Source organism: Siniperca chuatsi, linkage group LG15, assembly GCF_020085105.1.
Source record: "Siniperca chuatsi isolate FFG_IHB_CAS linkage group LG15, ASM2008510v1, whole genome shotgun sequence".
Taxonomy (NCBI): Eukaryota; Metazoa; Chordata; class Actinopteri; order Centrarchiformes; family Sinipercidae; genus Siniperca; species Siniperca chuatsi.
The window spans coordinates 13,805,772-13,833,032 of NC_058056.1; the positions used below are offsets into that span (position 1 = coordinate 13,805,772).

At 41.2% G+C, this 27,261-nt stretch overlaps 3 protein-coding genes across 5 annotated transcripts; 2 read left to right on the forward strand and 1 right to left on the reverse strand.

Annotated features, from left to right (window-relative positions):
* The first annotated feature begins 99 nt into the window (after positions 1-99).
* On the forward strand, positions 100-7,351 carry LOC122861436. Of its 3 annotated transcripts, XM_044165829.1 has the most exons (8): positions 100-2,403; positions 2,495-2,572; positions 2,660-2,894; positions 3,008-3,090; positions 3,282-3,341; positions 3,443-3,526; positions 4,356-4,470; positions 4,591-7,351. In XM_044165829.1, the coding sequence occupies exons 3-8, from the start codon at positions 2,705-2,707 to the stop codon at positions 4,896-4,898; spliced, it is 840 nt and encodes a 279-aa protein (XP_044021764.1). In that variant the 5' UTR covers positions 100-2,403; positions 2,495-2,572; positions 2,660-2,704; the 3' UTR covers positions 4,899-7,351. The 3 variants fall into 3 exon arrangements, with proteins under 3 accessions (XP_044021764.1, XP_044021763.1, XP_044021762.1); XM_044165828.1 differs by having other exon boundaries at positions 100-2,572; XM_044165827.1 differs by having other exon boundaries at positions 100-2,894.
* Positions 2,896-11,111, reverse strand: ap5m1 (adaptor related protein complex 5 subunit mu 1). The gene is made up of 8 exons (XM_044165826.1): positions 10,893-11,111; positions 10,083-10,743; positions 9,758-9,985; positions 9,536-9,675; positions 8,524-8,609; positions 8,020-8,132; positions 7,761-7,857; positions 2,896-7,673 (listed from the first exon to the last, which is right to left on the reverse strand). Exons 1-8 carry the CDS (start codon positions 10,958-10,960, stop codon positions 7,591-7,593), a joined length of 1,476 nt encoding a protein of 491 aa, XP_044021761.1. The 5' UTR covers positions 10,961-11,111; the 3' UTR covers positions 2,896-7,590.
* A 56-nt stretch (positions 11,112-11,167) lies between these two features.
* On the forward strand, positions 11,168-20,710 carry exoc5 (exocyst complex component 5). Its single transcript, XM_044165820.1, has 18 exons — positions 11,168-11,360; positions 11,730-11,824; positions 13,335-13,482; positions 13,606-13,800; positions 15,228-15,292; positions 15,519-15,547; positions 15,684-15,793; positions 15,987-16,031; positions 16,122-16,262; positions 16,347-16,429; positions 16,529-16,738; positions 16,869-17,016; positions 17,116-17,224; positions 17,844-17,964; positions 18,101-18,187; positions 18,303-18,411; positions 18,547-18,762; positions 19,482-20,710. Exons 1-18 carry the CDS (start codon positions 11,334-11,336, stop codon positions 19,668-19,670), a joined length of 2,127 nt encoding a protein of 708 aa, XP_044021755.1. The 5' UTR covers positions 11,168-11,333; the 3' UTR covers positions 19,671-20,710.
* The last annotated feature ends 6,551 nt before the right edge of the window (positions 20,711-27,261 follow it).

Genomic DNA, 27,261 nt, shown 5'->3' on the forward strand with positions numbered 1-27,261 from the left:
AGTGTATTAGTTGAACTCAGGACCACATGTATGTGGCTATATCCTGAGTTATTTAACAATATTTTGGAACAACTTTTACATTACATCGACAAGGATACATTGCTGGTGCAGCTGGCAAAGCTTCACCGGTTCTTCACATTAAACCAGCAGATTGGCATCCTTTCATCAACATACTGTTCTTAAGCTCAGCAAAGATGATCCACAAGACAGAAATACAGAGTAGGGTAATATTTGCATTAATGGGCTATAACCACAATTTAGGACACTTTGGGAATTTACATTTTACAATTGAAATACACATTCTAACCTCAAACCCTCAATATTGATAAGGAAAAACACCACACAAAAAAAAACTCCTCTTGGAAACCTCTTGGAAAACAATAGAATAGGGATCCCTCCTCGAGGACTGACAGACACACAGTAGTGTAGACAGAAGTAGCTGTAGTAAAATGATGATATGAAAGAGAAACAAATGGCAATATTAAGTGAATAAAGCACAACAATTTTAAATAAATAGTAAGTTTAATGCTTTAAAAACACTTGTTCTGTATTTTATAGGCTAATATTAGGCTAGTAGTTTTATTTATTTTTTGATTTAATATACTGAAAAACTATATTAACAAATATAAATTAATAAAAAGTAAAGGACTCAGCAGTGGGGACAAACAGTTAATAATTTTTTTTTTTTTTTTACTATTTTTATTAATTCATTATTATTATTATTATAAATGCTGTCTATGACCCTACTTGCATTTTATTCCAATTGAATACGCTCTCCCACCTCAACTTGAAAACATGTCAAATGACCATATGGTCTAATGTTGGCAAAGACTCATATTTTGATGTTAAAGTAGGTTTAAGGTGTGATCGCCAGTTTTTTAAAACTGAAAATGTGGGAACAGCCCTATAGGAATGTATAAGAGCCAAACTATTGTTTTAACCATATACTTGTATCATGGCTGAGTATTTTTAGCAGAAGCAGTGTGATTCATACAATATTAGTAATCAGTAAAGTGCATTACATTGATTTAGCAGCAATGACTTTGCAGAATTCTCATCAATATATTATGCAATGCTTTTCTGTGCTGCACTTAGCTGTCGCTTACTAACACACATACACTGCAAACTGAAGAAGATGGAGAATGATTTCTACTAGAATTTATCTTCTTTCACAGACACACACAATCTGTGGTAATAATGCATACCTATCTGACTGGAAATGGTAAAAGCCCATGGGACATGTTTTGCTGTAGAGCATAACACTGTGATAGGCACTTGTCAAAATGACTTTCTAGTGTCACATAAAATGGTGGCAAAATTAAATTTCAGTCCAAATAGAGCTATTGAGATGATTGAAGTGTCAATAGAATAATTAGGCGGTCTTTCTACTTCACTCTTTGTCACGCATATACAGTACACATGCACACACACTCCCAAGAGTCTAACACCACAGTGTCATTATGGTTGTGGGTGTGCAGTCAGTGAGTTGAGACCTCTAATGAAGCATTTGCTGAGGTGACAGTTTTAGCTAAACAACTGCAGTGGCAGTTAACATATTAAAATAAATGAGCTAGAAGAAGCAGAGGAATGTGTAATGTTCAAATCTTAATTCCATGATAGAGTAGTTACTCTACTGCCATCCAGCTGCTGATAAGAGACATTAGAGAGTAACCTTATGTAGTGGATGTAAAATACAGCTTTAGCCACGATAACACATTTTTGTACACATTCTTATTGGATACTTAGGTATTGGGTAGACAGAATATATGCAAAATATGAAAAATTAGAAAATTACAAAGAATTACAAAACACTGCTACAAGGTCTGGTTATATTACAGGTTGAATGCCAATCAGAATCATTTGCTAATTAAAATAATGTAATAATAAGGGGAACAGTCTCGAAAATAATAACCACATAATCCATACCAAACACATGCACACATTTTTCACATTTTTAAGCTAACCAGCAGGGAAATGATGTTCAGGAGGTAAGAGGCTGCTAAAACTATACATGACATGCAGCCCAATATGACCCACCTTTGTAACAGTGTGTCTGCCACTTGTTTTCTGAGCATCGTGAGTCACATTTTTCAGTTAACAATTTCTTAAAGAACCTATCTCTCTCCTCACCCCTCTGGGCTTTCCAATATCGAAGGGGTGCAGAGAAATAACAGGTTCTTTCAAGCATTAACTTATGAGTTACAAAGTAACCTGTAGGGAGAGTTGCCATAGAAACCTAGCTCATTATAATGAGAAAGACAAGTATGAAGGCAGGGATGAAGTACACACCTACTTTTTAAACCACTACCAAAAGTATTTGTTGCATTTGCACTTTGGCATCAGACAGAAATGCTTCAGAACAAACATTAAGTTCGCCAACAGGGAAGATGTGAAGACCACCAGGTTTGTTTGGGAGCAACTGGAACAAGTGGGGAAAGCTGAAGAGTCCATTTTAAAGGTGAAGTTATTCTGTAACTAACAAAGTTTTTTATAGGAGAGGCCAAAAATCCACAGGGAATCAACACGTACATGAGAGTCCTACAGTGACTGATGAGAAGACATTAAAAAAAAGGTGAGATTAGTAATTGTTATTGACACAAAACTTGAAGAAAGATACACTAACTTTGAACCTTTTCATATCTCACTTGTACTAAATTAGAATTTAGTATTTAAGCTCGTCAGCCTTAGGACAGGGAGTGGGACAATGGGCTCTACAGGCTCCAGACCCAGGCAGCGTAAAGTAGCACCATCTAGCCTGCAAGAAGAAGGGGCACAGCCCAAACCACAATGGACCCTCCCTGCTCTGCCAGTGGCTGTGGAGCAGCAGTCAGGATTTCAGAGGAAGACAATCTTACCTCCACTGAAACAGGAAATAACTCTGTCCACACTCTCAGGTTAGTATGTCTAATTTTTTATTCCCACTCAGGCTTTTAATATTTTTTACAGACCACTCGGTTGTGATACTGATTTTCATATGAGATAACTGTGTGCATGTGTGTGCTGTAAGAACCATGCTTTGCAGGAAACCTCCCACTAAAGCAAAGCAACAATTCAAGCATCATTCACTCCCATCCACCCCGAAGATCCCAGGTTAGCACGGCAAAATCAGCTGCCTGATATAGTTTTATTAACTATAACAGGCTATTTTTGTTGCGAGATTCATATGAGAAGTTTCTCATCTGTTCAGTTCTGAGCTGGGACTCTGACAGACCTAATTTAGCATTATTGTTTCTGACTGGTTCTGATTTTTACCCAGACACCCCATCATTATCTCTCCTCAGGCACTGCAACCACTGGCCCTTCAAATTGGCCACACAAGCACTGCCAATCAAATTGCCATGGTAATAGAACAAAAAATAAATAAATATCGCTGATGACTGTCCCAGCGTCACTACCCTCATGCCATCTCAAAGCCCAATAAGAAATTTGATGCTTGTTGTAGAGCAGGGACTGCAGAGATGGGGGTGTCCACCGGTTTTCTACAACCGGCCAGGCAGGACACTCCGGCACCAGCAGAATGATTCAGGTAAAGCATCTTGACAAAGTACAGAAGAGCTGAAGTGCATCTATAACATTAATAATTCAGATCATACATTTTTATATTGAGGGAAAATTAAAGTGTGCAGCAGTGCTTTTTGGGGGGGGGGGGGGACTGAGAGAGAGAGACAGACAGCTTGAGTGTGGGCCCTTCCTGTCCCAGTGGATCTGATTAAAGTGTCGGTGGAGTGAAAAGTAGGGTGGTCTACAGCCGTGACTGGCCCTCAATGGGATCTATTTCCAGGATACTAGGAACACAAAAGCCCCAACAATTAAATACACAAGACACAAAAGTATAGTCTTGACAGTCTTTCTATACAATGGTTTGCTTTAAATCCACCATCTGTCCATAGGAAATATGTTTAGTAGAACTCACATAAAACACATAAAGCATGCATTGTAATATGTGTGTAAAAGTTTCCTGCAGTGGTGGAATAAGTAGTCCGATCCTGAACAACGTAAAAATACTCCTTTTGTCCTGCATTTCAAATCCTACTCAAGTAAAAGTACACAAGTATTATCAGCTACATGTACTTAAAGTAAAAGTACTTGTTCTGCAGAAAAATGGCCCCAGTGACTGATATATTATCATATATTACATTAGTTGATTGTTAATACTGATGCTCATTTTAACTTTTTTATATACAGTTTGGTAGTTCAAGGCAGTGGTTCCCAACCTAGGGGGTTGTGAGATGATTAATGTACTAGGAAAGGAGAAAAAACGAAATCTTGTTACATAAATCTGTTAAAAAAAGATGTAGTAAATGTACTTAGTTGCTTTCCACCACTGGTTTCTTATGGCTCTGTGGCCTTTCTAGGGAGGGTTCCTGGAGGCCCAGACAGCTCTCACTCAACAGACTCATCAACATCGGCGAGCTCACCTCCGACAAGCCAGAGAGCAGAGAAGACATAAGGTTGTCTACAAAATTAATGGTATGACTGAAAATTATTAATATATTGTTATTCTAACAAGCCAAGTTGTTTCAAAACATATCTGAATGTGGTCTAGTGATTGATTCCAACATCATTTGGTCATTTCACTTGGCTCTTTAGTTGGAGGTCCAAATACAGAGGGGATCCAGAGACTGAAACTTGTGAGAAGGCCCACAGAGAGGGACATCTTCTGGGATGAGACCACAGGAGAAAGTCTGGACCCCAGCTGCATTCTGGACCCCATATCTCTGCCTCACCTCTATGACAAGAGTCAGCGTAACCAGCCAAACAAACACCTCCTGTGCACAGGAGAAGACGGGATCCAGAGAGATCGAGCTCAAGGTCCCAGAAAGAGAGAGGAAAGAACTCAACAAAGTGGACACAGGGTACTGTCTTTAGACAAAAACTTATCATGGACAAATGAATAATGATTTGGCCTGAGTCTGCCAGAAGCTGTCAGACAGGGAGGATAAGAGGTGCAAGAGGGATCTGGGACTATAAACTGGAGAACACTTAGTTAACCAACTTGCATAAACAAAACTCCTGATGTTCCAGAGATATTCCCTCCGTGGCTGAGTTTATGGTGCCCTCTATGGGTGAAAGTGATGTACAAAAATGAGAAAACTTGCTGTTGAGGCAGTGAGTCTGAAACTCATTTAGCCTTCCCACAATATTGATAGCAAACATTCAAAAACACAATTCACAATTAAATCAGCCAGCTTTGAAGCTATTACTGGGCATTTGGTATAGTTAGTGCAAAAGAATCCTTCAGTATCCAAAGATATCCCCTTATTTGAAAAGATCTGTGACTCTTGAAGAATAATTAGACTGAAAACAGGAAACTGCAAATTGCACCATCATTATTCAAGTGGTCTCCCTGAGGCCGGCTCTTAGTGGATTTAGAGAGGCTGAGAGGAACTGGACTCCTACCAAACACCTGGCACAGTGGCCGACAAAAGCCTGGTCCTCAGGCACGGCGCGTTAGATGAACATTGCTGGGATCACGTCGCACAGCAAGGAGCTGGACAGGAATTAAATGAGCAAAGATTATCTGGCAGTGGTTGAGTAGAAGTATTTCAATAAAAGAAAGGAGTATTAAACTGTATCAAAGTAAGCAAAATATTCTAACATGAACTTTATTGTACTCTACCACTGGGTGTCATAATTGGGCTGAGGGACACAGTGATGTAAACTCCCATAGTCCCAGTGTTTGTAATAGTGTAGTAAATGTTTTGGTATGGTCAACCTTTTGGCATGAAAGATCATTCTGAGCATTTAAAGCTAGGCAACCTTGGGATAGATTAACATGATTTATGAGAATCAACACTGCTGCTTTAGTGTCACAAATTGATTTTGGCCCATGTGAGTTTTATTTTGATGACTATTGTACAAAAGTGTTAATCCCTTTCCTGTATGTGTGTATACAAGAGTAAACATGATGATGAATAATTAATTAATTAATTAATTAATTAATTAATTAATGATTCTGAAAAACACTGTTTCACTGAATTAAAGGCCCAAAGGTACGAGATGAATGCACTGGAGCAGAGCAAAACATTAAAACAAGTCCAATTACTTAGCAAGCCATTCAATCAACAAAGCAAAGTCTGCCAGTGAGAGGCCACTGACTGCAGACTTGAGGAGCCAGACTGACCACATATTGGGATACTGAGGAGATTTAGAGTGGCCCAACTCTTCAAAAAAAAAAAACTTCTCCTTTTCCAGTTCACTAGCCACACACACTGGGCCTTAAAGCCAAATCATCGTGGAGGGGGAGAGCCGAGAGGTCTCGGTGTCTGCCACTCCGCACTGCTACATAAAAAGAAGGTGAAGGATGCCGTGTGAGCAATTGGTTCCAATTGACAGAGGATTGGTCATGGTCAGCCTTCTGAGTGGAAATCCACGTGAGAATGTAGCATTTGGACCAGCAAGGGGCACAAGAGGCCAACAGCAGACAATGAAGGCACTCAGAGGAGTCTGGCTGCTGTGGTACAAGTGGGGCACAATCTCCTCTGATTTAACCCTTCATCAGCTAGTTATTCATTCAACATAATACATTGAGGTGGAGCTTTCATAGTAGAAATGTAACAGAATTAGTATGAAACTCATCATAGTTCAGGTAATAGTAAACAGTAAGAAATGCCTGGAACTAAATGCCCCTCTGTAAATAATCTCTTTATAACTAAGTATTGATTGTAAAGAGAGGTCTACCTTGACACGTGTGTTAAAACAATAAAGATCAAAATCATATACTTAAAGTTCATACTACACACTACATTAATTGAGTTAAAGCACATATGCAACCTCAAGAGGCGACCCTACCATTTCCATCCTTGTGACTTTTTCACCAATTAGGCAGGTCCTGCTCGCTGAATGGGACCGGCTGCTTTAAAGTCTCAGGAGGGCCAGAGGGTCAGCGGTCAATCACAGTCTGGTTGGAGAGGTTGTGTGTTTGAACTAGCCACTAGTTGACAGGGCAGGGATAGGGTCAAAATGGGTGGGGGAGTGATTGGTGGATGAGGGCAAGGACTCCTGCCAGCTCTAAAAGAGGAGCCTTTTGTAGCCAAGACACTGGCCAGAGCAGCCTGGCCTTTCACAGCACAGCCGCCCCTCTCCTCCAGGCCCACAACAGCTGATGACAAGGCCCCAGCTGCTAATTATCCGGCTGATGGAGAGTCACTGAAGTGGGACTGTCAGAGCGAGGGGTGGTCCTTGTGTCTGCAATGGGATAAATCTGAGGGAGCGTGAAGGTTGGGGGATAAAAGAAGAAGTTTGACTACAGGGGCAGGTATTTTTCTTTTAAGTATCCATTCATCAACAAAATCAATACTTCTGCCAGTCAAAGTTTTCAGATTGAGAACTGTGCTGAGTGAAAGCTAAATTATTTTGTCTTTTATATGTAAATGTTAGATAACATGTAAAATCTACCAATTGTTTTCACTGCTGTTTACATTTTCTATCATTTGTGAGCTCTCCAGTAACAACAGGATAGTAACAAATTGATTTTATGGGGTCGCATATCCGGTCGGGATCACTGTATATGCTTGACAGGGTCTTCAGTCCTGTTACAGTATAGTGAGCAGCACTCCTTTCCACCAAGCAGCTCTTAATGTGTCCATGCTATAGCATCATCTGCCCAGAGGAAACCGGAGCAGTTCCTGTTGAATTCCATATGAAGTACTCTTTGGACAGAAGTTCTCGGGCTGAAAATCAGACAAACAGACCATTTTTTACTGTCAGAAAACGTGTAGGCAGCAAACATTGTGATACGCAGAATATTGTAAGCTTACATGTTACAATCCGTGGTTTGGCAGAGGAATAAACCTGCACTGAATGCTGGTCCACACAGCACCCAGAGAGCGTCATGTCAGGCACTTTGAAATACAACTGTGAAGATAACGGTGGAAGTGTTAATCACTTTACAACCTATTAATAGATCCCTTATCCCATTAGAAACGATCTGTTGAAAAATTGCTGCAACATGCTGTAGCAGTAAATTAACAATGTTTTGACTGTATCAGGCGATTATCACGACACATATTAACTCACTTTGATATAGGCCGTAAGCTCTGTGCAGAGGGGGTCAGTGGGTCCTGGTGTCGGCCCAGAAAAGCTGATCTTGCCTTCCATTGTGACCTCACGAGATTTAGGGAACTTTTGTCCTAAATATCAATGAGGGGAAAACTACTGATGAGTTTCTTTTTCAAATACACAGCTGCAGTAAAAGTGATTTCAGAATTAGAATCAGAAATACTTTATTGATCCCCGAGGGGAAACTCTTTTGTTACAGCTGCTCACTATCACGTCAGTGCACACAGGAACAGAAGTACTAAGCAAAAAATATAATACACTATAATACAGGTCAGAAAATAAGGTAATAAGTACCAAGTGGGTATAAGTATAAAATTAAAATAAGTGTGAAGTACAACGTGGGTTTACCGGTTGATAATATAATAATACGGTATAAAGTAATAGTGCATGAACTGTCAAGTTACGTGTAGCTTATTAAGATTATAATGAGATTACATTGATGCTCAGGAGCACAGTACTTACCCAGGCCCCAGACCAGCAGGTTCTTCTCCTTTGAGACATCCACTTGTCCAGAGCTCACTTTCACATCTGCAACGCCCATCTGATTCCTGAACAAGATGCAGAGCCCACACAGATGTTAGCGCAAACATACTGACTTTAGAGTGAGGTATCAACACAGAGGCAACTAGTGAAAACAGATTTTACACAGGAGAGCTGTTTATCGAGATTGAATAATTTTTCTCTGCTCTACAAGAAAACCCAGAGGGACAATGTACTGTAAGTGTATATCATAGAACTGGATAGCAGAATGGTCTACTGATAAAATAGATGTTTTTAAGGGTTTTAAATCAACATTTCTGGGACATATATCTGAAAATTGTGTGAGAGGAGTATTTTATCAAATGGTTGCACATGATGGAGTTGAGTTTGAGACTTGTAGATTAGGTTACTAGGTTTACTTGGCTGTTGGAGGACTAATAAATTCAGCTAAGGTGAGTTATTCAGTGAGCTGTAATGACAACAGTGCTCTGTTCCATATTACAAAGGCCTGTGTGAGAGACTATAAAACAGTTAAATATTATGAACGAAAATATTTCTAGCAATAGATATAATTAAATAATACGTCATTAGTGTAATAACTGGTATTTATTACATTAATGTTTAGTAATTCAATTGTTACTTATACATTAGTTTACCAGCATAGCTAGGACATTTGTGCATCCGTAGTAATAAGATTATTTTAACCTACTTGAAAATGTGTTGATTATCCAACTTCTATATCTATAAATTGTTATTCTCAGGCTGTTAAACAGAAAGAACTTCATGTATTTAGTTTGTCACAAGGAGACTGTTTCACAACACTAAAACTATACTTTTAAAAGCACTCTTAAAAAAAAGAAACCTTGATTTCTGACTGGATGTCAGGATGACATTTTACCCTCAAAGATGGCATGGAACAACCTCTTTGCTCTACAGGAAACAAACACTGGCAGGTGCTCGGATCTAAATGATCACATTCTCTTGTGCTGCTTACCTGTTAAAGAATGGCAGGTGTGCTTCACAGTACTCAAAACTGTTCTTCACACTCTCGTGAAGCTTGAGGGTTACTGACACACGCAGCTGGTTCTCTTCTTCCTTCAGTTGATATGAACCGAGGATAGGGGGAACAGGGACCTAATGAAGAATTACAGGTATCACTTGACACATTAACACTAATGTGTGGGATTAGAAGTATGTTAGTATGTATGTTTTATACCTGAGATGTATAGCTGCATAGTCTGAAAGGCTCCAGAGGAGGAGAGAAGGGGAACTTATATGGCCCAGAGAAAGCTGAGCCATCATAGTTATCCACACTGCTGGCAGTAAGGATACTAGAGTCCAGTGAGGTGACACAAGGATGGACCAGGATGTCCTGGAGTGGAGAACCATTTGGTGGTAGTGTGAGGGTCACTGTCACATTTGGGAGCACCCCTTCCACTTCACACTGTTGACAGGAGGACAAAAAAGTCGAATGAAGGAAAAGAATGGAAACAGACCAAAAGTTAGAACTTTACTTGCCTTCCTTTACACTGTGCACTTACTTTGCATGTCACAGTGCCAAAAACATCCCACAGGTCCTGTCTGCTCCGGTTACCATACTGCATGGAGCGTACTGTTTCTATCAGTGCTACGTTCACCACAGCTCGACCGCGGTGGAGCCCCGTCTTCCAGGCTGGCTGCTTCTGGTTCCCAGCAGGAGTGGGCACTGAGGGTGTAGCAGGTACCCCCAGGAGTGGCACATTCAGGGGCGTGCCAAGTGGACAAACCTGCAGAAGTACAGAGGGCAGCATCGCCAAGCGAGAGGCCAGCCCCTCGCTATCAGGCTTACCCCCAGAGCCGAGGACAAAAGTCTGCAGACCTGCCAGGAGCGTGAGGCCCTGGGAAACAGACAGCAGGCTGGCAAGGGGTGGCCGTGGTTCAGCAGGGGCATCCACTAAAGGCAGGCAAGCTAGGATAAGAGGCCCTTGCGAGATGGCCAACACTGGCCAAAGTATTCCCTTTCCAGGACCGTCCACACGCAGCTCCAGGGCTGGTGATCGCTGACAATGAAGGCAATCATCTCTGAGAGCTACATAGGACTTGTCTGAGTCTGAAAGCCCCAGCTCAGTGAGCAGGAGTTGCAGCACGGTGTTTTCTTCTGGGACTGCTATATATGAGGAACCTGCCAGACTCTTTGCACGGTGCTCCACAGTAGCAAACCTCCTGTGGGGGAAGACACAAGACGTTACAAAACGCTGCAGGCTGCAAGCAGTGTGACAGCATTGATTTTACGACATTAGAGCGCTGTTACGGCCTTACACTATTGTAAATAAGAAGCGGAATATGAGAGCCATTAAAACTCAGATTCATACCTTGAAAAGCGTATTGACACATTTTCTCCCTTCTCGTGAGATATAATCCACAAAGCACGCACACTCATTTGTGCGGATGCACTGAAGTCCTCAATTTACAAACTATTCTGACTTTAATATTAATATTCGCCTCTCATCGTGCGGTTGTTAAATTCAAATATTCCTCACTGTACGAATTTGACTAACGCAGCGACTTACTTCCTGCTGTTGTTTCATGTGACAAAAAACACCAATCAGCCGATATATGCGCTTGCGCACTTGAACGCAGCTATCCCCACCCTTCTACACCCATACAGGAAGCTGGATTGCTAGCCAGCTAGCTGTCAACAAAGGGCAAAACTGTACGGAATCAGCAAATCTATGTGGAAGTCGGCGGTATTGCCGACTCTGAGCTCCTTCCTCTAAAGTGCGTTTCTCTACGCCACCAGCTGAATCTTGAACATGGCGACAACCGCTCAGCTGTTCGAGGTAAAATGACTGCTGCACCGGAGAGCTGTGTTAGCTGTCAGGCTAGCTAGGTTGCTAACTATCTATAACGGTAGCTTAACGGTTATGTCCTCATTCACCCTGAGTGTGTAATAGACAATAAATAATGACTCACACAGCTGGGAAGATGTTTGTGTATGTCGTATGCTAGAAAGAATATGGGACAAATGTTGTTTGTTTGTGTTATTCGTTGAAACGTTAATGATATTGACTTTTAGTGTGCAGTAAAATCAACACAAGTGCCGTAAAACGTAAACTAAGTCGGTTCTTGTAGCGTTTGTAGCTGGTGTTTTGCTGATGTTTTTGTGTGAGGTAATCATCAGTACACACATGACTTCCCCTCCCCCTCAGGAGCCATTTGATGCAGATGAGTACATTGAAAGGTTGGCATGGAGGACACCTGGAGGAGGCTCCAAAGGAGGAGCTGAGGCATTTGATCCCAAAAGGTACTGTAGGCGCTTGTCATTCACATTTACTGTACACATTTTCATCCCCTGAACATGAGTAAGTAACTCAGTAGAATATCATACTTTTAACCTTAACTTCAACGTTGCCAATGTGTCACCTGGTTCCTAAATATATCTTTGATGTCTCTTATTAATTTAAAAACAAAGCACCCATGTTGCCCAACCTAGTATTTTTCCACAATCAAAATTTACATCAGAGAGATAATGTGGTATATTAAATGCCCTTGCATTCATTAAGCTTTATTTTCTTGCATGTACATTTAGCTTGTTTACTAATATGAGAGTGGAAAACAAATTTCTCAAAAACGCTTGCTTTGTTTTCTTTAGCAAAAAATGTAGCTTTAGAAACAAGACAGTGTAGCTGATCATCTCTATATTATGCACTCTCTTGGTATTACTTAATACTGTCCTCCTGGTCTATTCCACTATGTAATTTACACCTTATCCATTCAGATTTTCACTGAAGTTGATTAGATGTTGGCATTAAGTCAAGCTAATAAATCAGAAAATACCTATCTCTATTCACATTTTATTATGCATTTTTCCCACAGCTTCCCCAAAGCATTTTTTTTCTCTTACTACAGTAGTTGTCTGTACTTCTTGGCAACTTTTAAAGGGGTTAACAGCAAAAGTTTCAGGTTTCCAAACATAATACTTGAAAATAATTAGATGTTTTAAGTTGAAAATCTTTTAATATAAATTTGGATTCCTTTATTTACAGCTGTCAGTATCAACTTTAAATATTGTGAAGCTGAGTTAGTCCTCCTACACTTACTACAGCTCATCTTAGTCTCTTCTATGCTAATTTAGTGTTTTTGATAGTTGGGTCGGAGACAAACAGGACATATCTATGCTTAAGATTTTTTTCATGGTATTTTCACTGTTTGTTGTTATGTTTACGCTCAGGGACCAAGTTATTTCTCGTAAGCATAAATGCCATAACAATTTAACTGTACTGTGGATCCATCCTGCCTTATCTACTTCCTCCACAAAACTGTTGCCACCACCTCCTCGGAAGCTCTTAGCGAGGAGTCAGAGACAACATATCTGTGGAGGCCACCATACTGTGAGTCACCAGCCAGGGAATGAGTGTCTATTGGGAAGGGATGGGAGATGTCTTTAAGCTGTAGCCAGTGCTGAGGGAATTAGTCAAGAGATTATACACTCATCATTTTGGGATGTTTCGTACTCTGTGAAATGTGGTGCTGACTTAGAACATTTGCTCTGCAGTCCTGATGGCACTTAAAATGCAGCTGACGAAGTTGCTAGTTTTCAGAGCTCCTTAAGTCTGGGGACCAAGGAATTAAGCATCCGGCACTATTTTGTATTCTATAACTATTACTGAGGTCAGTGGGACAGATTTAACCTTGTAGTACCTTGTGTTTTTTTTTTTGTGTGTGTTTTACCTGTTGTTAGTTGAGGATCTACTGTGTGCTGATTAGACCACTGTGAAGTCCTGGATCCACATTCTCTCTTTCCTCTGTGATAGGCTATTGGAAGAATTTGAGAACCACATAGAAGAGCTGAAACAACTGGATGAGAAGATCCAGCGGCGGGTGGAGAAGCTTGAGCACCAGTGTCATCGTGAGGCCAAGGAATTTGCCCACAAAGTGCAAGACTTGCAGAGAAGCAACCAGGTGTGTTGTATGGTCAAGTAGAGAATGACACCCACCTGAGTGTCTTTGAGCTTTAAAGTTTTTGTTTTATTTATCACATTACAGAATGACTTGATCTTTTCTTTACGTTATTTGTCAATTCAGGTGGCCTTTCAGCATTTCCAGGAGCTCGATGAGCATATCAGCTATGTGGCAACCAAGGTTTGTCACCTTGGCGACCAGCTGGAGGGGGTGAACACGCCTCGGCAGAGGGCTGTGGAAGCTCAGCGTCTGATGACCTACTTCAACGAGTTCTTGGATGGAGACCTACGCAGTGACGTCTTCAATAACCCAGAGAAGGTGAGTATGCGGCATATGTTCCTTCCATTCGCTTCAGTGGAGGGGTGTGTGTGTGTGTGTGTGTGTGTGTGTGTGTGTGTGTGTGTGTGTGTGTGTGTGTGTGAGAGACCATTGACGAGGACCCTTACTGTGATACTGCTGGAGGTGAGAATGAACAGGATTATGAGGTAAACCATCCATATTAATTTGTCAACTTTATCCCTTTAGTCGGATCCTTCGGTTAATTTGGATTAATAAACTGTCATTTGCTGTCTGACAATAGCTGGCTGATTGACTAGCATGGATGTCAACATGCTCATGTCAACCCTAATTGCATTTACAGAAGGTTGTCTGGGAGTGAGAATTTGGTTGGTACTCAGCTTTATGTCGCATTACAGCAGCAAAGAGCTTGTGGCATTATGGTACATGTAAGGGCGGTGATAACATGCATGCTATCCACGTGGTGGATGAGATGCACACTTTTACTTCTGCCTACACAGATGCCATGTTGATCTTAGACGAGTGACCCCTGAAAGTTTGATTTTGCAGTTTTGTAAGTGACAGTACAGAGATTGGGATGCTTTAGATTAATTCCTGTTAGTAGCAACATCATTAGTAGATGCAGAGCAGTGAGTCTGGGGGTCAATCCCAGAGACGAGAGCTGGAGATGGAGCTAGTTTTCTGGAGAGGCATGCAGAAATATCTGGCCAGATTCCTTTTCCTGAGCATACCTCCAGACGAAGGGAAAGAGGAAAGCTGCAAGTGAATAGCTGAAGGGGGATGGCTTTGCTAATCCTTCTGAAAGGGAGGGCTGGGCCGCCAGCGTGGAGACAAGTGCTGCTAAACCCTGACTGCAGGGAGACGGCTACATTACTTACATGGGATTTAGCTAATCTTAGCTGGGGGACAGATACTTAGAAAACCTTCGCCGAGCAGAAAGGCTGGATCCTCCTCACGGGAGCAGAGTAATGATGTTAGCTGAGGCAGGCATCTGCGGGAACAGAGGAGTTGCGGACGGCGGGCCTTTCGTAGGTCTGGGGCTTTTTCAGCCAGTGTGTATGTCGGGGGTTCTCGACAGGGCCCCCTTTTTTAGACAGATATCCCTGGCCGGACAGATTATTGAAGGCGATTTAGACTCCTGTGGGATTACAGCCCATTCAGAAAAGGCATGCCAATAAAGAGTTGGATGTGCTGCTAAGTCAGGACTGCTGCTGTTGCTGCTGCCGATGCCCAGGTGAGCGCAGCCTGTCTGTTATCAGCTCCCTGTTCAACATGGGGAGGTGGAGGAGGGCTGCTCTAAAATGATGATCCCTCAAGTGGAGACACTGCCGGCGGCCTGACAGCTTTCTGTCTGGATGTCCACCTCTCATGGTCCTATCGTGCTCTCTCTCTTTTTGCCTCACCTGACTCTCTCTCACACTCACTCTTTCTCTCTCTCTCTCCTTCAGATTAAGGAAGCTGCTGATATAATTCAGAAGCTGCATCTCATTGCCCAGGAGCTGCCATTCGACAGGTGAGTCAGGCATCCTGGAGGCAGCTTTAGACAAGAGCATTGTCAAACAAGGTGAAGTTGGTGTATTCCTCACAGTATACACAGGACATATCAAGTATTTAAAAAAAAAAAAAAAAGATTTATTATCAATATGTTTCTAGAAAGTAAACACACATTTACTTTTTAAGATTTATAGTGGGATATAATTTGTAATTGTCTCCTTAATTAATTATCTTTCCTCTGACAGATTTGCAGATGTCAAGGCAAAAATTGCAAGTAAGTTTGGGAAAAACTCATCATCTACTGTACTTTCTCCGCTAAACAGTCCCCATTACAAATACATTAGAAGTTAGCTACAAATGATGTAGTATTTTATGTGTCTTTATTTGTGTTTGTTTGCGTTTCTACCCAGGTAAGTACCATGACCTGGAGCGGCAGTTAATCCAGGAGTTCACTGCTGCCCAGCGCAGGGGTGAGATTGGACGTATGCGGGAGGTGGCAGCGGTTCTATTACATTTTAAGGTGACCCGAAAGCATCATATTTGTCTACATTGATTTTTAGTCCACATTTAATCTAACCATTAGTCTTGCTTCATATATTATATTCTGTTCTTTCTAATATGCAAGTTTTCTTATGTCTTCAAAAGTTGCTTTGAATCTGCACTTCAGTGATGTAATCTTGCAGAAAAGTAACTCCTGGGTCTTTTTGTATAAGGGCTATGCACACTGTGTGGATGTCTACATCAAGCAGTGTCAGGAAGTGAGTGTTTCTCTTATATATAATTTTCCACTTTTTTGTTGGCCAGTAATACCCACAGACTCCTGGTTAACCCTTCGTTTGTCTCCCTAGGGGACCTACTTGAGAAATGATGTGTTTGAGGACACTGGAGTCCTCTGCCAAAGGGTCAACAAGCAGGTGGGCGAGGTCTTCAGCAGCCCAGAGACTGTTATGGCCAAACTCATCCAGAACATCTTTGAAAACAAATTACAGGTATTTCAATTACTTCTCTTTTATTTTGTTCCATTTAGACATGCCTTATTTGTCAGGTCATATTTGACACCTATGCGTCTGCAGGCCCACGTTAAGGAAAAACTGGATGAGACTCGACACTCTGATGTAGAACAGTACCTCAAAAACCTTTATGACCTTTACACCAGGTATTTCACTTATTCGCACATTTTTTGATTCTCACTTCTTGTCTACACAGTTACCTTTATGCTTACATTTTTACACACTTTTTTTTATACGTTTTCTAGGACAACAGCATTGGCCACCAAGCTGACAGAGTTCAACCTGGGCTCGGACAAGCACACTTTCCTGTCCAAGCTGATAAAGAGCATCTTCTCCTCATACCTGGAAAGCTACATTGACATGGAGAGGGAATACCTTCGTACTCGAGGTGCCATGATTCTGCAGCGCTACTATGACTCCAAGCATCACCAGAAACGCCCAATTGGCACTGGCAGGTCAGATTTAGCAGGATCTCACTTTTTTTCCACATCAGGGCGGGTTAGGATTAGATTATTTGAATATATTTTACAAAAGGATAAGATGTAATGGTGTAACAAAATAATCACTATCTCTGTCTTTCTACAGTATCCAAGAACTGAAGGAGCGGATCAGACAGCGCACCAACCTCCCCCTTGGCCCTATCATTGACACCCATGGGGAGACCTTTCTGTCCCCAGAGCTAGTGGTGAACCTGCTGCAGGAGACACGTCATGCCTTTGAGAGATGCCACAGGGTGAGGCCACTAGAAAGAAGTTTTTTTCCGTTTTGAGAAAAGACGTTTTAGAGAGAAAATCCTGCTGGGCTCAAAGAGTGTTCCCTTTCTTTGACACAGCTTTCAGATCCTTCGGACCTGCCCAAGAACGCCTTCTCAATCTTCCTGCTGCTGGTCGACCATCTCTGTGTGGAACACATCGACTATGCCCTAGAGATTGGCCTCTCAGGTACATCCAATTCAACTCATTCTAACCATAATCTGTACTTGCTGTGTGTTGATGTGACCTACTGTTAAGGAGATAAATCCACACTCAGACACACTAGGGCCGCACTGTTCACTATAGCTGTGTCCCAAATCAAGGACTGGACTCCGAGGGATGCACAAAGGTGTGTCTGACCCAAAGGCTGGACTCAACTTACTCCTCCTGAGACAGTCCAGCGTCCTAGAGACTAAAACTAACTGTGCATTCAGGTAGTCCTTGTCAACTCTTAAAGGAACTTTTTCAATCAAACAGCTGGCAGATTGGTAGATAACAGCAGTCAACTCCATGCAAGTCCATTGATACCCAAGGCAGATATCTGGCAAATATGACATGGTCACATGATATTTCCTGATTTGATGAGTTGACAAGGACTGCCTGAGTGCTTCATTGACTACAACTGACTGTCTCACTGACTCACTGTCTAATGCTGAAGCAGAACATTGCTGTTGTATTTCTGTGGTTTCATCCCATAGAGAGCAGGCAACAGTGGTTTTCTGCCCAATGTGAATCATATTGATTAATCCTTTCACCTACCTTTTGGTTTATTGTCTGGACTTATTCTTTCTCTCTCTTTGATCTACAGCGATTCCCTCATCAGATGCCAAGAATGCCAACCTGTACTTCCTGGACGTGGTTCAACAGGCGAACTCTATCTTCCATTTGTTTGACAAGCAGTTTAATGACCAGCTCATGCCTCTAATAAGGTCAGTTTTGAGTTAAAGGTTAAAATCATAAATATTCCACCGTATTCGGTTATTACATTGCTACTGCCTCTCATCAACACAAATTTTTAGATGAAAGGGAGACCTCTGATTTTACCTTTTTAAAATCTGTCTCCAGCTCATCTCCAAAGTTGGCAGAGTGCCTGCACAAGAAGAAAGAGGTGATTGAGCAGATGGAAGTGAAACTGGACACTGGAATCGACAGGTCAGTATGTTTATAAGTGGCCAAAAACTGCAAACAAATACCCATTATAGAACAATTAATGGTTTTTGAAACATTTTCCAATGTATTTTTCTGAACAAAACAAACCATAAAATAGAACAATAAACTGCATGGTGGGGCAAATGAAGCACATCTTGGCAACAGAGCAGAAGAAGACTGATTTCAAGCCTGAGGACGAGAACAACGTCATGATCCAGTACACTACAGTAAGATACGAGGCCTCAGCTTCCACCACTGAGCTCACATGCAAAACAAAACAAATCAGCAGATGCAGAGAATAAACACTGAAATTCTTTTCCATGTTCCATTTCCATGTTTCCCTATGTCTCCCCACCCGGCAGGCCTGCTCAAAGGTATGTGCCTACGTCAGTCGGCAGGTGGAGCACGTGCGGAAGTCCATGGATGGGAAAAATGTGGACACAGTGCTGACGGAGTTGGGCGTTCGTTTCCACCGGCTCATCCATGAGCACCTACAGCAGTATAGCTACAGCTCAATGGGAGGCATGCTGGCCATCTGCGATGTGGCTGAATACCGACGGTGCGCCAAGGACTTCAGGGTAAGTGGGGGACATAGGTCCAGGATACACTGGTCACAGGGCAAAACATGGCTCTTCCAACAAAGGCTCTACCTGTGTTTGTTATTACACAAACTAGTTAGGTCAATTCAGGTGAATGCTCTAATCCTTGGGTAATTTTACACATTAAGTACATATAAAAGGGGCTGCAACTAAGGATTATTTTCATCATTGATTAATTGATCAATTATTTTAAATGCTTAGTCTATAAAATGTCATCACAAATTCCCAAGAGCTTAAGGTGTTGTTTATTTTGTGACAACAGCTGTTAAGAGACCAAAAGGTAATTCTTTTTTTTATTATATTATACAGAAAAACTGCAAATTCTAACATAGGAGACACTGGAACCATTGACACAAATGACATTTTTATTTGGTAAATTACTTAAAATGATTGATAAGTAATAAAACATTCTTTTTGGCAGATTTTATTTTGATTGGTCAATTAATTAATAAGTCGATCATATCAGCACTGCATAGTAAATGCAGGAATGGAGAAGATCAGGCATGTTTTCAAGTACTGTGGCTAGAGATATGGAAGTGTTTTTCTTTGTTTTGCAGTTTGAGTGTACCTCGTAATACAATGAAATCTGTGATTTATCATTTAAAGCATTTGTCATGAGATCCTTGCATGTATGCAGGGAATAACTTGGTGTATATAGTTTACAGGTATAATAGTTTGCGTGTCTGTCTGTCCTCCAGGTCCCTCTGGTGCTGCAGCTCTTCGACACACTCCATGCCCTCTGTAACCTCCTGGTTGTTGCCCCTGACAATCTAAAGCAGGTCTGCTCAGGCGAGCAGCTCACCAATCTGGACCGAAACCTCCTGCATGCCTTCGTCCAGCTCAGAGTGGACTACCGTTCAGCCAGATTAGGCCGACACTTCAGTTAATGACTGATTCACCTCGCTGCCCTCCGTCCAGTAACCCACGCTTAGATGAGATGATGCACCTTGGAGATACCCATCCCTGCTTCAGAGAGTGCATCAGCCTGGCCCCAGCATACAGACTTTACTGGGATTGCTTTGTGCCACTGCTCCTTGAATGTGGGAAATGTGCATTTTACCTTTTTTTTTTCATTGTTTATTTCTCCAAGCTGAAGAAATTTAAATGTCTGTTGACTTATGATTTCATTTGTTTTTAAATACTAATCCACCACCAAGCCACATGGTTAAGATTTCTGACATATTCTCAGTAAATGGACAACATTGATTTATGTACTTATGTAAAAAAGAAACTTTTTTTTGATTGTGCCAAATATATAAATTTTGCGGCTGCACTTGTGCACAGGAATAGACCCTAAAGCTGCTATAAAGGGAGACTGTCAACAGTCATGCTGTAAAAGTCTGACATCAGGCCTGCAGTAGCATTGTGTGTTGGGAACAGCTACCCTTTGTAATGAACTGTAGGGGACCTGACAGAGACAGCCCCACCAAGCATGAGATAGTGCTGTCTGGCTAAGAGAGACACATGACCACCTCTCTATCCTTTGACCTCTAACCACAAAGTAGAGGTCATCCTAGAGAAGTGTGATCTGAACTATAAACAGGTCTGAGAACCTCTCTATAGGTTTGGGTGGTCCCCTCTTAGGCTCAGATGACTGGTGTGATGGGTCAGTGAGTATGTGTCACTGTAATTGCACAGATCAACACTTGCTCATCCAGCGGTGCACACAATTTAAAGACATTGGCTGGATCTGCAGTGTTTCTGGGTCAGGGGACATTGAAATGTTGACCTCCGCTGATTAAGGAAACAAACTAGAGGGAACTTCTTCACACAGGGCTTATTTGAGGTTCTCAGTCTCTGTCTTCTGCACTAAAAAAAAGAAGGCAGATCATGTCCCTATTGCCTGAAAGGGTCTCCTACGCAAAGCTGCTCCCACTGTACTGCTGTTTACCTTAATTAGTGACTCATTAAAAGATGTTGCATTTTATTATTGTCCCTCTTCTGAATATCAATATAAATGGGGAGCTGTGAATAGAAAGTTAGGCCAGTTCTCTATGCGAATGTCACTTTCAAGTGAGATGAAACAGTCTTCCTTTCTATAGAAGTCATCAAGTATTCATGGGAATTCTTGCCACCAGAGTAAAGTTCTTTCTTAGACTTCAGGAAGTGAGCAGAGCCAGAGGGGATTAGATATCTACGAGTTGATGAATTGTGTGCAGTAGTCATGGACTGGGGGAGAGCTGGGGAGATAGAGACGCCTGAGAGCTTGGTTCCAGCTCCGGCTGGTTAGTGTTGTGTAGAAGGTACACACAGTGCTGTGCAAGTTCAAACAACATAATTAATTAGGCTAATATTAATATTATCAATGCCACATAAATTCAATTCTCTCAACCCTAATCACAACTGGATAGCTTGTAAAAATTATTTTGTTAGGCCCTGATGCAAACAGTGGGTCTTTTCCAAACATTTGAAAACTATTTGTTTTTGCGGCGATTAATGTGTGCGGCGCAGGAAGGGGTTGGGGGAGCGGAGCCGGGCCAGGGACGATAACTGGTATGGAGACGAAGGCAGAGGCACAGCCTGGCCCCAGGGACTCCCAGCACAGGCACATGGAGGAGGGGGAGGGATGTGTTTTTTGGGGTGGCTGTTTGAGCAGGTGGAGGGGATTAGTAATACTGTCAACACTGGAGAGCTGGATAAGACTGTCCTCTCTTACTCATCGGTTTGAGCAGCTCTTGCATACACATTCAGACACATAAAGACACAAACACAGGGGCATCAGGACAGGAGAGGGAAACGTATCTGTGGTTAAACTGACCACGGACAAGTTGTTCATGTTCCACCTTTGATTCTTCTTTTCCTGCTGCAGGAGTTTGACTTATCCACATCCTTCCATAAAGCCAATAACACTCAGTAAGTACCTTCAGTATATTTCCTCCAGTTATTCAGATACTAGGAAACCTTCCTAATATTACAGTGATTAGCCCAGAATTAGTACCTGTACAATGACTCCTATCAATACACCTGCAGCATCAATCTGCAATATGATGCTCTTTGCTCTGTGTAGTGTCTTTTTAAACCCTAAAACAGGAAAATACTACGGTAGGATGAAACTTTGTTCAATCAACAAGAGTGAATGATGTATTTTTCCAGGTGGATTCTGGAAGTTAAGATTTCAGGATGTTGGTGTTAAATTCCACAGTTCCTCCAGTAAATGTATTTTTAAAGCTACGTTTTTAACACATTTTTTAAGCTACAATGAGGCCCCAACCTGAATGTTTTGAAGCATAAATGATCTGATCTTTAGATGTAAAGGACCTTCTTGTGCACATTCAGGCATCCTCCATATTCAAGTTAAAATTCAACAATGTCAAAATTCTGCAACTGAATCCTCTTTTCCACTGACCACAGATACCCTCATTTGTTTACCCTCTTTCATGCATCTCCCTCCCTCCCTATGTCTCCTCTGCCAAATCATCGACCATACTTTCCCGTTTTCGCCACTCTTTCTGCACACCCGGCTAGTCCTCCAACATCCCATAAATCCTTGCTTTCGGCGCATTGCTGCTACCCCAACTAGGCCGGCCCTCCCTCTGCCTCCTGGAGCACTGACAATAAAGCATTACAGCAGTCAATCCATGTCAACAACAGCTTTGCTTAATTCCTGCTAAACACGTTTAAACTAAATCTTCACCTAATGATGCATAATGATTTGCTCTTTAGTGTGCTGGCGGCTAGTATCAATTTCTGTGGTTTATTTTGCCCGCCATCGGAAAGATGACTCAGGTGGTCTAGCTGTAGCAGACAGACAGGGACGGTATTAAGGTCCCCCTGTTAAAATTAGTCAGGTAATTGTGACTCACTGCAGAGGGTGTTGTTCTCATACAGAACACATTGTCTGGGTTTCACATGCAGGTAAATGCCATTTTTGCTTACTATTTTCAAATATAACAAAGTTATGCATTTATAGATCATGCAACAGATGTGATCAGTGTCAAATGTTGGATAATTGTCCAGTTTAACTGCAAGAAAAGTCAAGAGTATAAATCATTAAAATAACACTGTGCAGTTGAGAATGGTGTGTAAACTGGGTATCCATACAAAACACTTTGTGGTCCTTTTTATAAACCTATTCTTTAGGATTTCTCTGTGAGAGACTTTCATGATGTGGGCACACAGCCAGGCCCTCTGATGTGATGCAGATGTTGCCCTGGCCTTGACCTCCTGCCCATACGATGCCAGGGCCAAAATGGCACAGGTGCCGCACCACCTTCAGTCTTGGGCAGCCGAGAGCTGCACTGTGCAGGATGTGAACGGTGCCAACTCTCCTTCTTTGCTCACTTTTCTCATTATCAAGGTCTAGTCTGATGAGGCTTAATGAAACTCTCCCTTGATTCCTGCAATCATACACAACTGTTCTTTTTGATGATGCTAAACTAATGTGGTTGTCCTTTTTTTTCAACCCTCCCCCATGCCTTCTCTCCTATAAGAACACTATTAATTCGCTGCCATAGTGGAGTGTTTTCCAGTGCTATTTCCTGGCCCGGTGCCTGTGCCTTGCTCTCTCTTGGCTGGGTTTGTCTGGTTGACTGCTCCACAGGAACAGACTGGCACTCTAGCTGAGGGCTCCAGGGTCTGCACACACAATCCACTAAACATGTCTCTGTGTGAGGAGTTGCTCTGCTTCTGAAATATGAAGTAGGAGTCTTGATTTACCACATATTAAGCCTATTTAATAAGCTGTAATTATAATTATTCTTGTGTACTATTCTTTATTATTATTAATGTGCATGGCCATCATTATTAACGATAGTTGTAGTAGCAGTAGCAGCAGTATTCGGTATAATTAAAAGTGCAAAAATGCATATTTGTATTGTTATTTTAATATAATATACATGCATGTAGGCTTGAAATCATTCAACACACACCACTGGCTGTCAAAGTGGAAGATGTGTAAATACACATAAAAATGTATGCTGTACACAACATGCTAAAATCACACAGTGACAGTATAAGAACAAATTGATTCTGATGGTTAAGGGACTTCAGTGCTAAACACATTCACTCACAGGGCAAACAAACATCTGTTACATTTGTAAGGCCTATGGCCCTCCTAACCCACTGATGTTGAACCAAGCCTGCACACATGCCAGAGAAACAAATGAGGTCTCTCTCCTCCACTGAAGATGAAACACTGCATTACCAAAGCATGTGCGTTTGTCTAATCAAGGTTTTTGCCTGCGGCTACATAGAATGTAAATGAATAGGCTTGTGTGTGCCAGCCTCTATTTCTGTTCAGACTGGCTGGTGTTTGATGATGAAATGGTGTGGTGAACATCAGACGGAAGGGGGCACTAGTGCTCCAGTGTTGCTCTCCTCCCCTGTGGAGCCCTCTCTTCCTCAGAGCTCCTCACAATGGGGATCTGCCTGAGGGGGGAAATGTTGCTTTTTTAGGTCTGTGAGCCCATATCCCTTAATCCCCAGCCATGATTGACAATCATGATTTAGGGTATATGGTGTCCCATTCTAATCCACGAGCAATGATTTCATTTGCATACCTTCCGTACGTGGCCTCATTTTGGAGGAAACGGCTGCCTTTGTAAGTGATACAGAAAGAGAGAGGGAGAAAGCTGAACAGAGTGAGTGCAGGATAGAGAATAAGGCGGAGAAAGAGAATGGATGGGGGAATGTTTGTGGGGTTTTTCTTCTTCTTTTTTGCCAGAAGGAAGATGATAGCAGTCTCCATGCCTAAGCAAACATTCCCATATATATATATATATATATATATATATATATATATATATATATATATATATATATATATATATGCCTTTCCTCTGCAGCACTTTCCCCTGACACACAGTCTCACACACGCAAACACTCAAGCATAATCACAAGTATATTCAGAAATGTAAAGATGTATGGAGACGCGAGAACACAGAGGAACACACAGAGATGCTCCCTCACACGATGCAAAACTAAATTGCTATTTGCTCATTTTATAACCAAGTCAGGCTTAATTATAATCATGGGAGTTTGGGAGTTACCGTATAATCTCTAGAAGGTATTAAGCATTACCCAGAGCACACCACAGTGAAAAAGAAACAAATACAAATACGTACAATTATTTCCCAGTCATAACACCCAGGGGAGTCTGAATCAAATAATGCTCAGTGTTTGGTGTGCCCACAGAGACTATTCATCCTCGCTTTTATCTACTGAGGAAGTGGAAGAGAAGTAAAACACTGGATAAGAGGTCAAAAGGGTCACATTTCAGTGTAAGGTAAAGGTACAACTTAAAGTTAGAGATGGAGAAGGTAAGATAAATTAATTGTATCCTTAGATGTAATCTAATACTGAATATCCAAATACATTTTTATTCTTAAGATATCATAATTATTCATATTGGTTATAATTTACTATACGCAGCCTGTCTTTTAGACTTAATGGATAATGTATATAGCAGTACATAAAGTAATTTTAGATAAAGAGTAAATATATATAAATGCAAAATGACACCACTTTTTATCTGTAGTTTAATTACAGTATACCCAATACTGAAAAATCTATTTGGAATTAAAATATTACTTGTAATTTGATCTTATATTGTTCTGTTATTACTGAAAAAGTTTTTTTTAATACGTTATTTTTTATTAGAACAAATTATTTGATTAAAAATTAAAATCGTATTGTCTCAGATTGCATTATCTAGATGCAAGGTGTGAGGTAATACTATAATTACTAATAACAAATATAAATAATAATATAATTTTAATTCCTGAACAAGTAGCAGGTGAGTCAGACATTCTAAACTCATGCTATGCAATGAAACATTTTACATTTTAGAGGACCTCCAAAAGTTTATTTTAAAAAAACAAATATGTCAGGCTCAATTTTGGAGAAAGGTGTCTAAAATTAAGCACAAGACATCTACAATATTTCCATTTGATGAAATAAAATGGTGCAGCCATAAAAACATGGAGTCATGGGTTTGAACGTTTCATTCAGTGTATGATATGTAAAAGAAATATACTGTAGATATATAGTGATATATAGTTATAGAGTTGGAACCAGCTGATATGTGATTTATATATATATCAGACAGTGTGGAATAAGACAAAGCTACTTAAAGCAGAAAACTGTATATTAACGGGATAAACCTTCTTATGATTTAACAAAAGTTTGCAATAAACGCACAGCTCCTGCTTTACACATATTTACATGCACACATCAATCCACACTTAAAATATTCTAATAACAATGATGTCATTTTCAAAACAAATGTCAAATAAATATCTCTCATCTATATTTATCTGATTTTCAGTCCCTGAGGCGATGCTGCCAAGGTTATACTTACACCAGAAGGAAGAGATAGTGAGGGATCCTTTTCCCCCTAAGTAATCACCACCACCACCACCTCTGCATACTGTACCATCCATCCATCCCTCCTTCCTCTCTGTCTAACTGAGCCTGGCCAGGTCTCTGTGACAGAGGACTCCCCTTTGGAAAAATAACAGTCTAATAATCTCCTCTTATCTCCAGTGTGTTTAGTGCCTGGTTAACAGGCTGTCTACTTGATGGGTGTCTGTCCATGTCTCCACCATAGGGGAATGATCGTGTCATTATGAACCTGAGAAAAAAGAGCAGCACTCTAGTGAATGGTGGCTACAGTAGAGTGGGGAAGAATGGAGGGTAATAACTGAAATTGAGCTGAGAAAATTTATAGTTATTTATACTATAATATAAATTATAGTATATGTTTTAGTATGAGTAACACAATATTAAATGTAAAAAGATTAATTTGGGAATTCAAATTAAATGTGTGTTACTTTCCTCTCTTTTTTAAGAAACAATATCTAGCATGACGATGAGGGCCGGTGTATGGACAGAATTGTGTGTGTCTACCTGTCCTGAGTTTCCTCCCCCTCTGGCCTCACCCAGCCCACTTCTCATTCAGGATGTCAGTGTGGGAGGTGGCATGGAATTAGGCCGCCTGAGGGTGTGAGCACTTGAGCATCGCACCCATCATCCCACCTCCATGGGCCATCCCACCCTCTCAGCACTGTTTACCAGGCCCGGCCTAATTGATTCCCTCTCTTTATCTTTTTACCTCCTTAATTTTGTTATTAAGTGTGCGGGAGAGGCGCGAAAGCTCCTCTTTTTCCCATTTTGAGAAATTATACTCTTGTACTTGATCCAGCTAACAGGATTTTCTTAAATTACTTTATAAAAGACCATCTTTTAACTTTCTTCTTTCTCTCTCTATCCATTCATTAGCAGGTCTGCCTCAAGGCCTGCTCACTTCAATTTCTTGGGTTAAAGTTACAAACTTAGGCAGCTCAGCTCGACGCTCACGGTGGTTTGCGGACGAGCGGGGGTGGCTGGGGGTGGAATGGGGACGAATTATTAATTTCTGAAGTATTAGAAAAATAAAGAGATTGAATTAAGAGTATTGGTCCTCTGTTATCCAGCATGGCTAGCCTCAGGGACTTACTGTGGTGGAGGACATTATGCAAATGCTCTCCCTCACTCACTCTC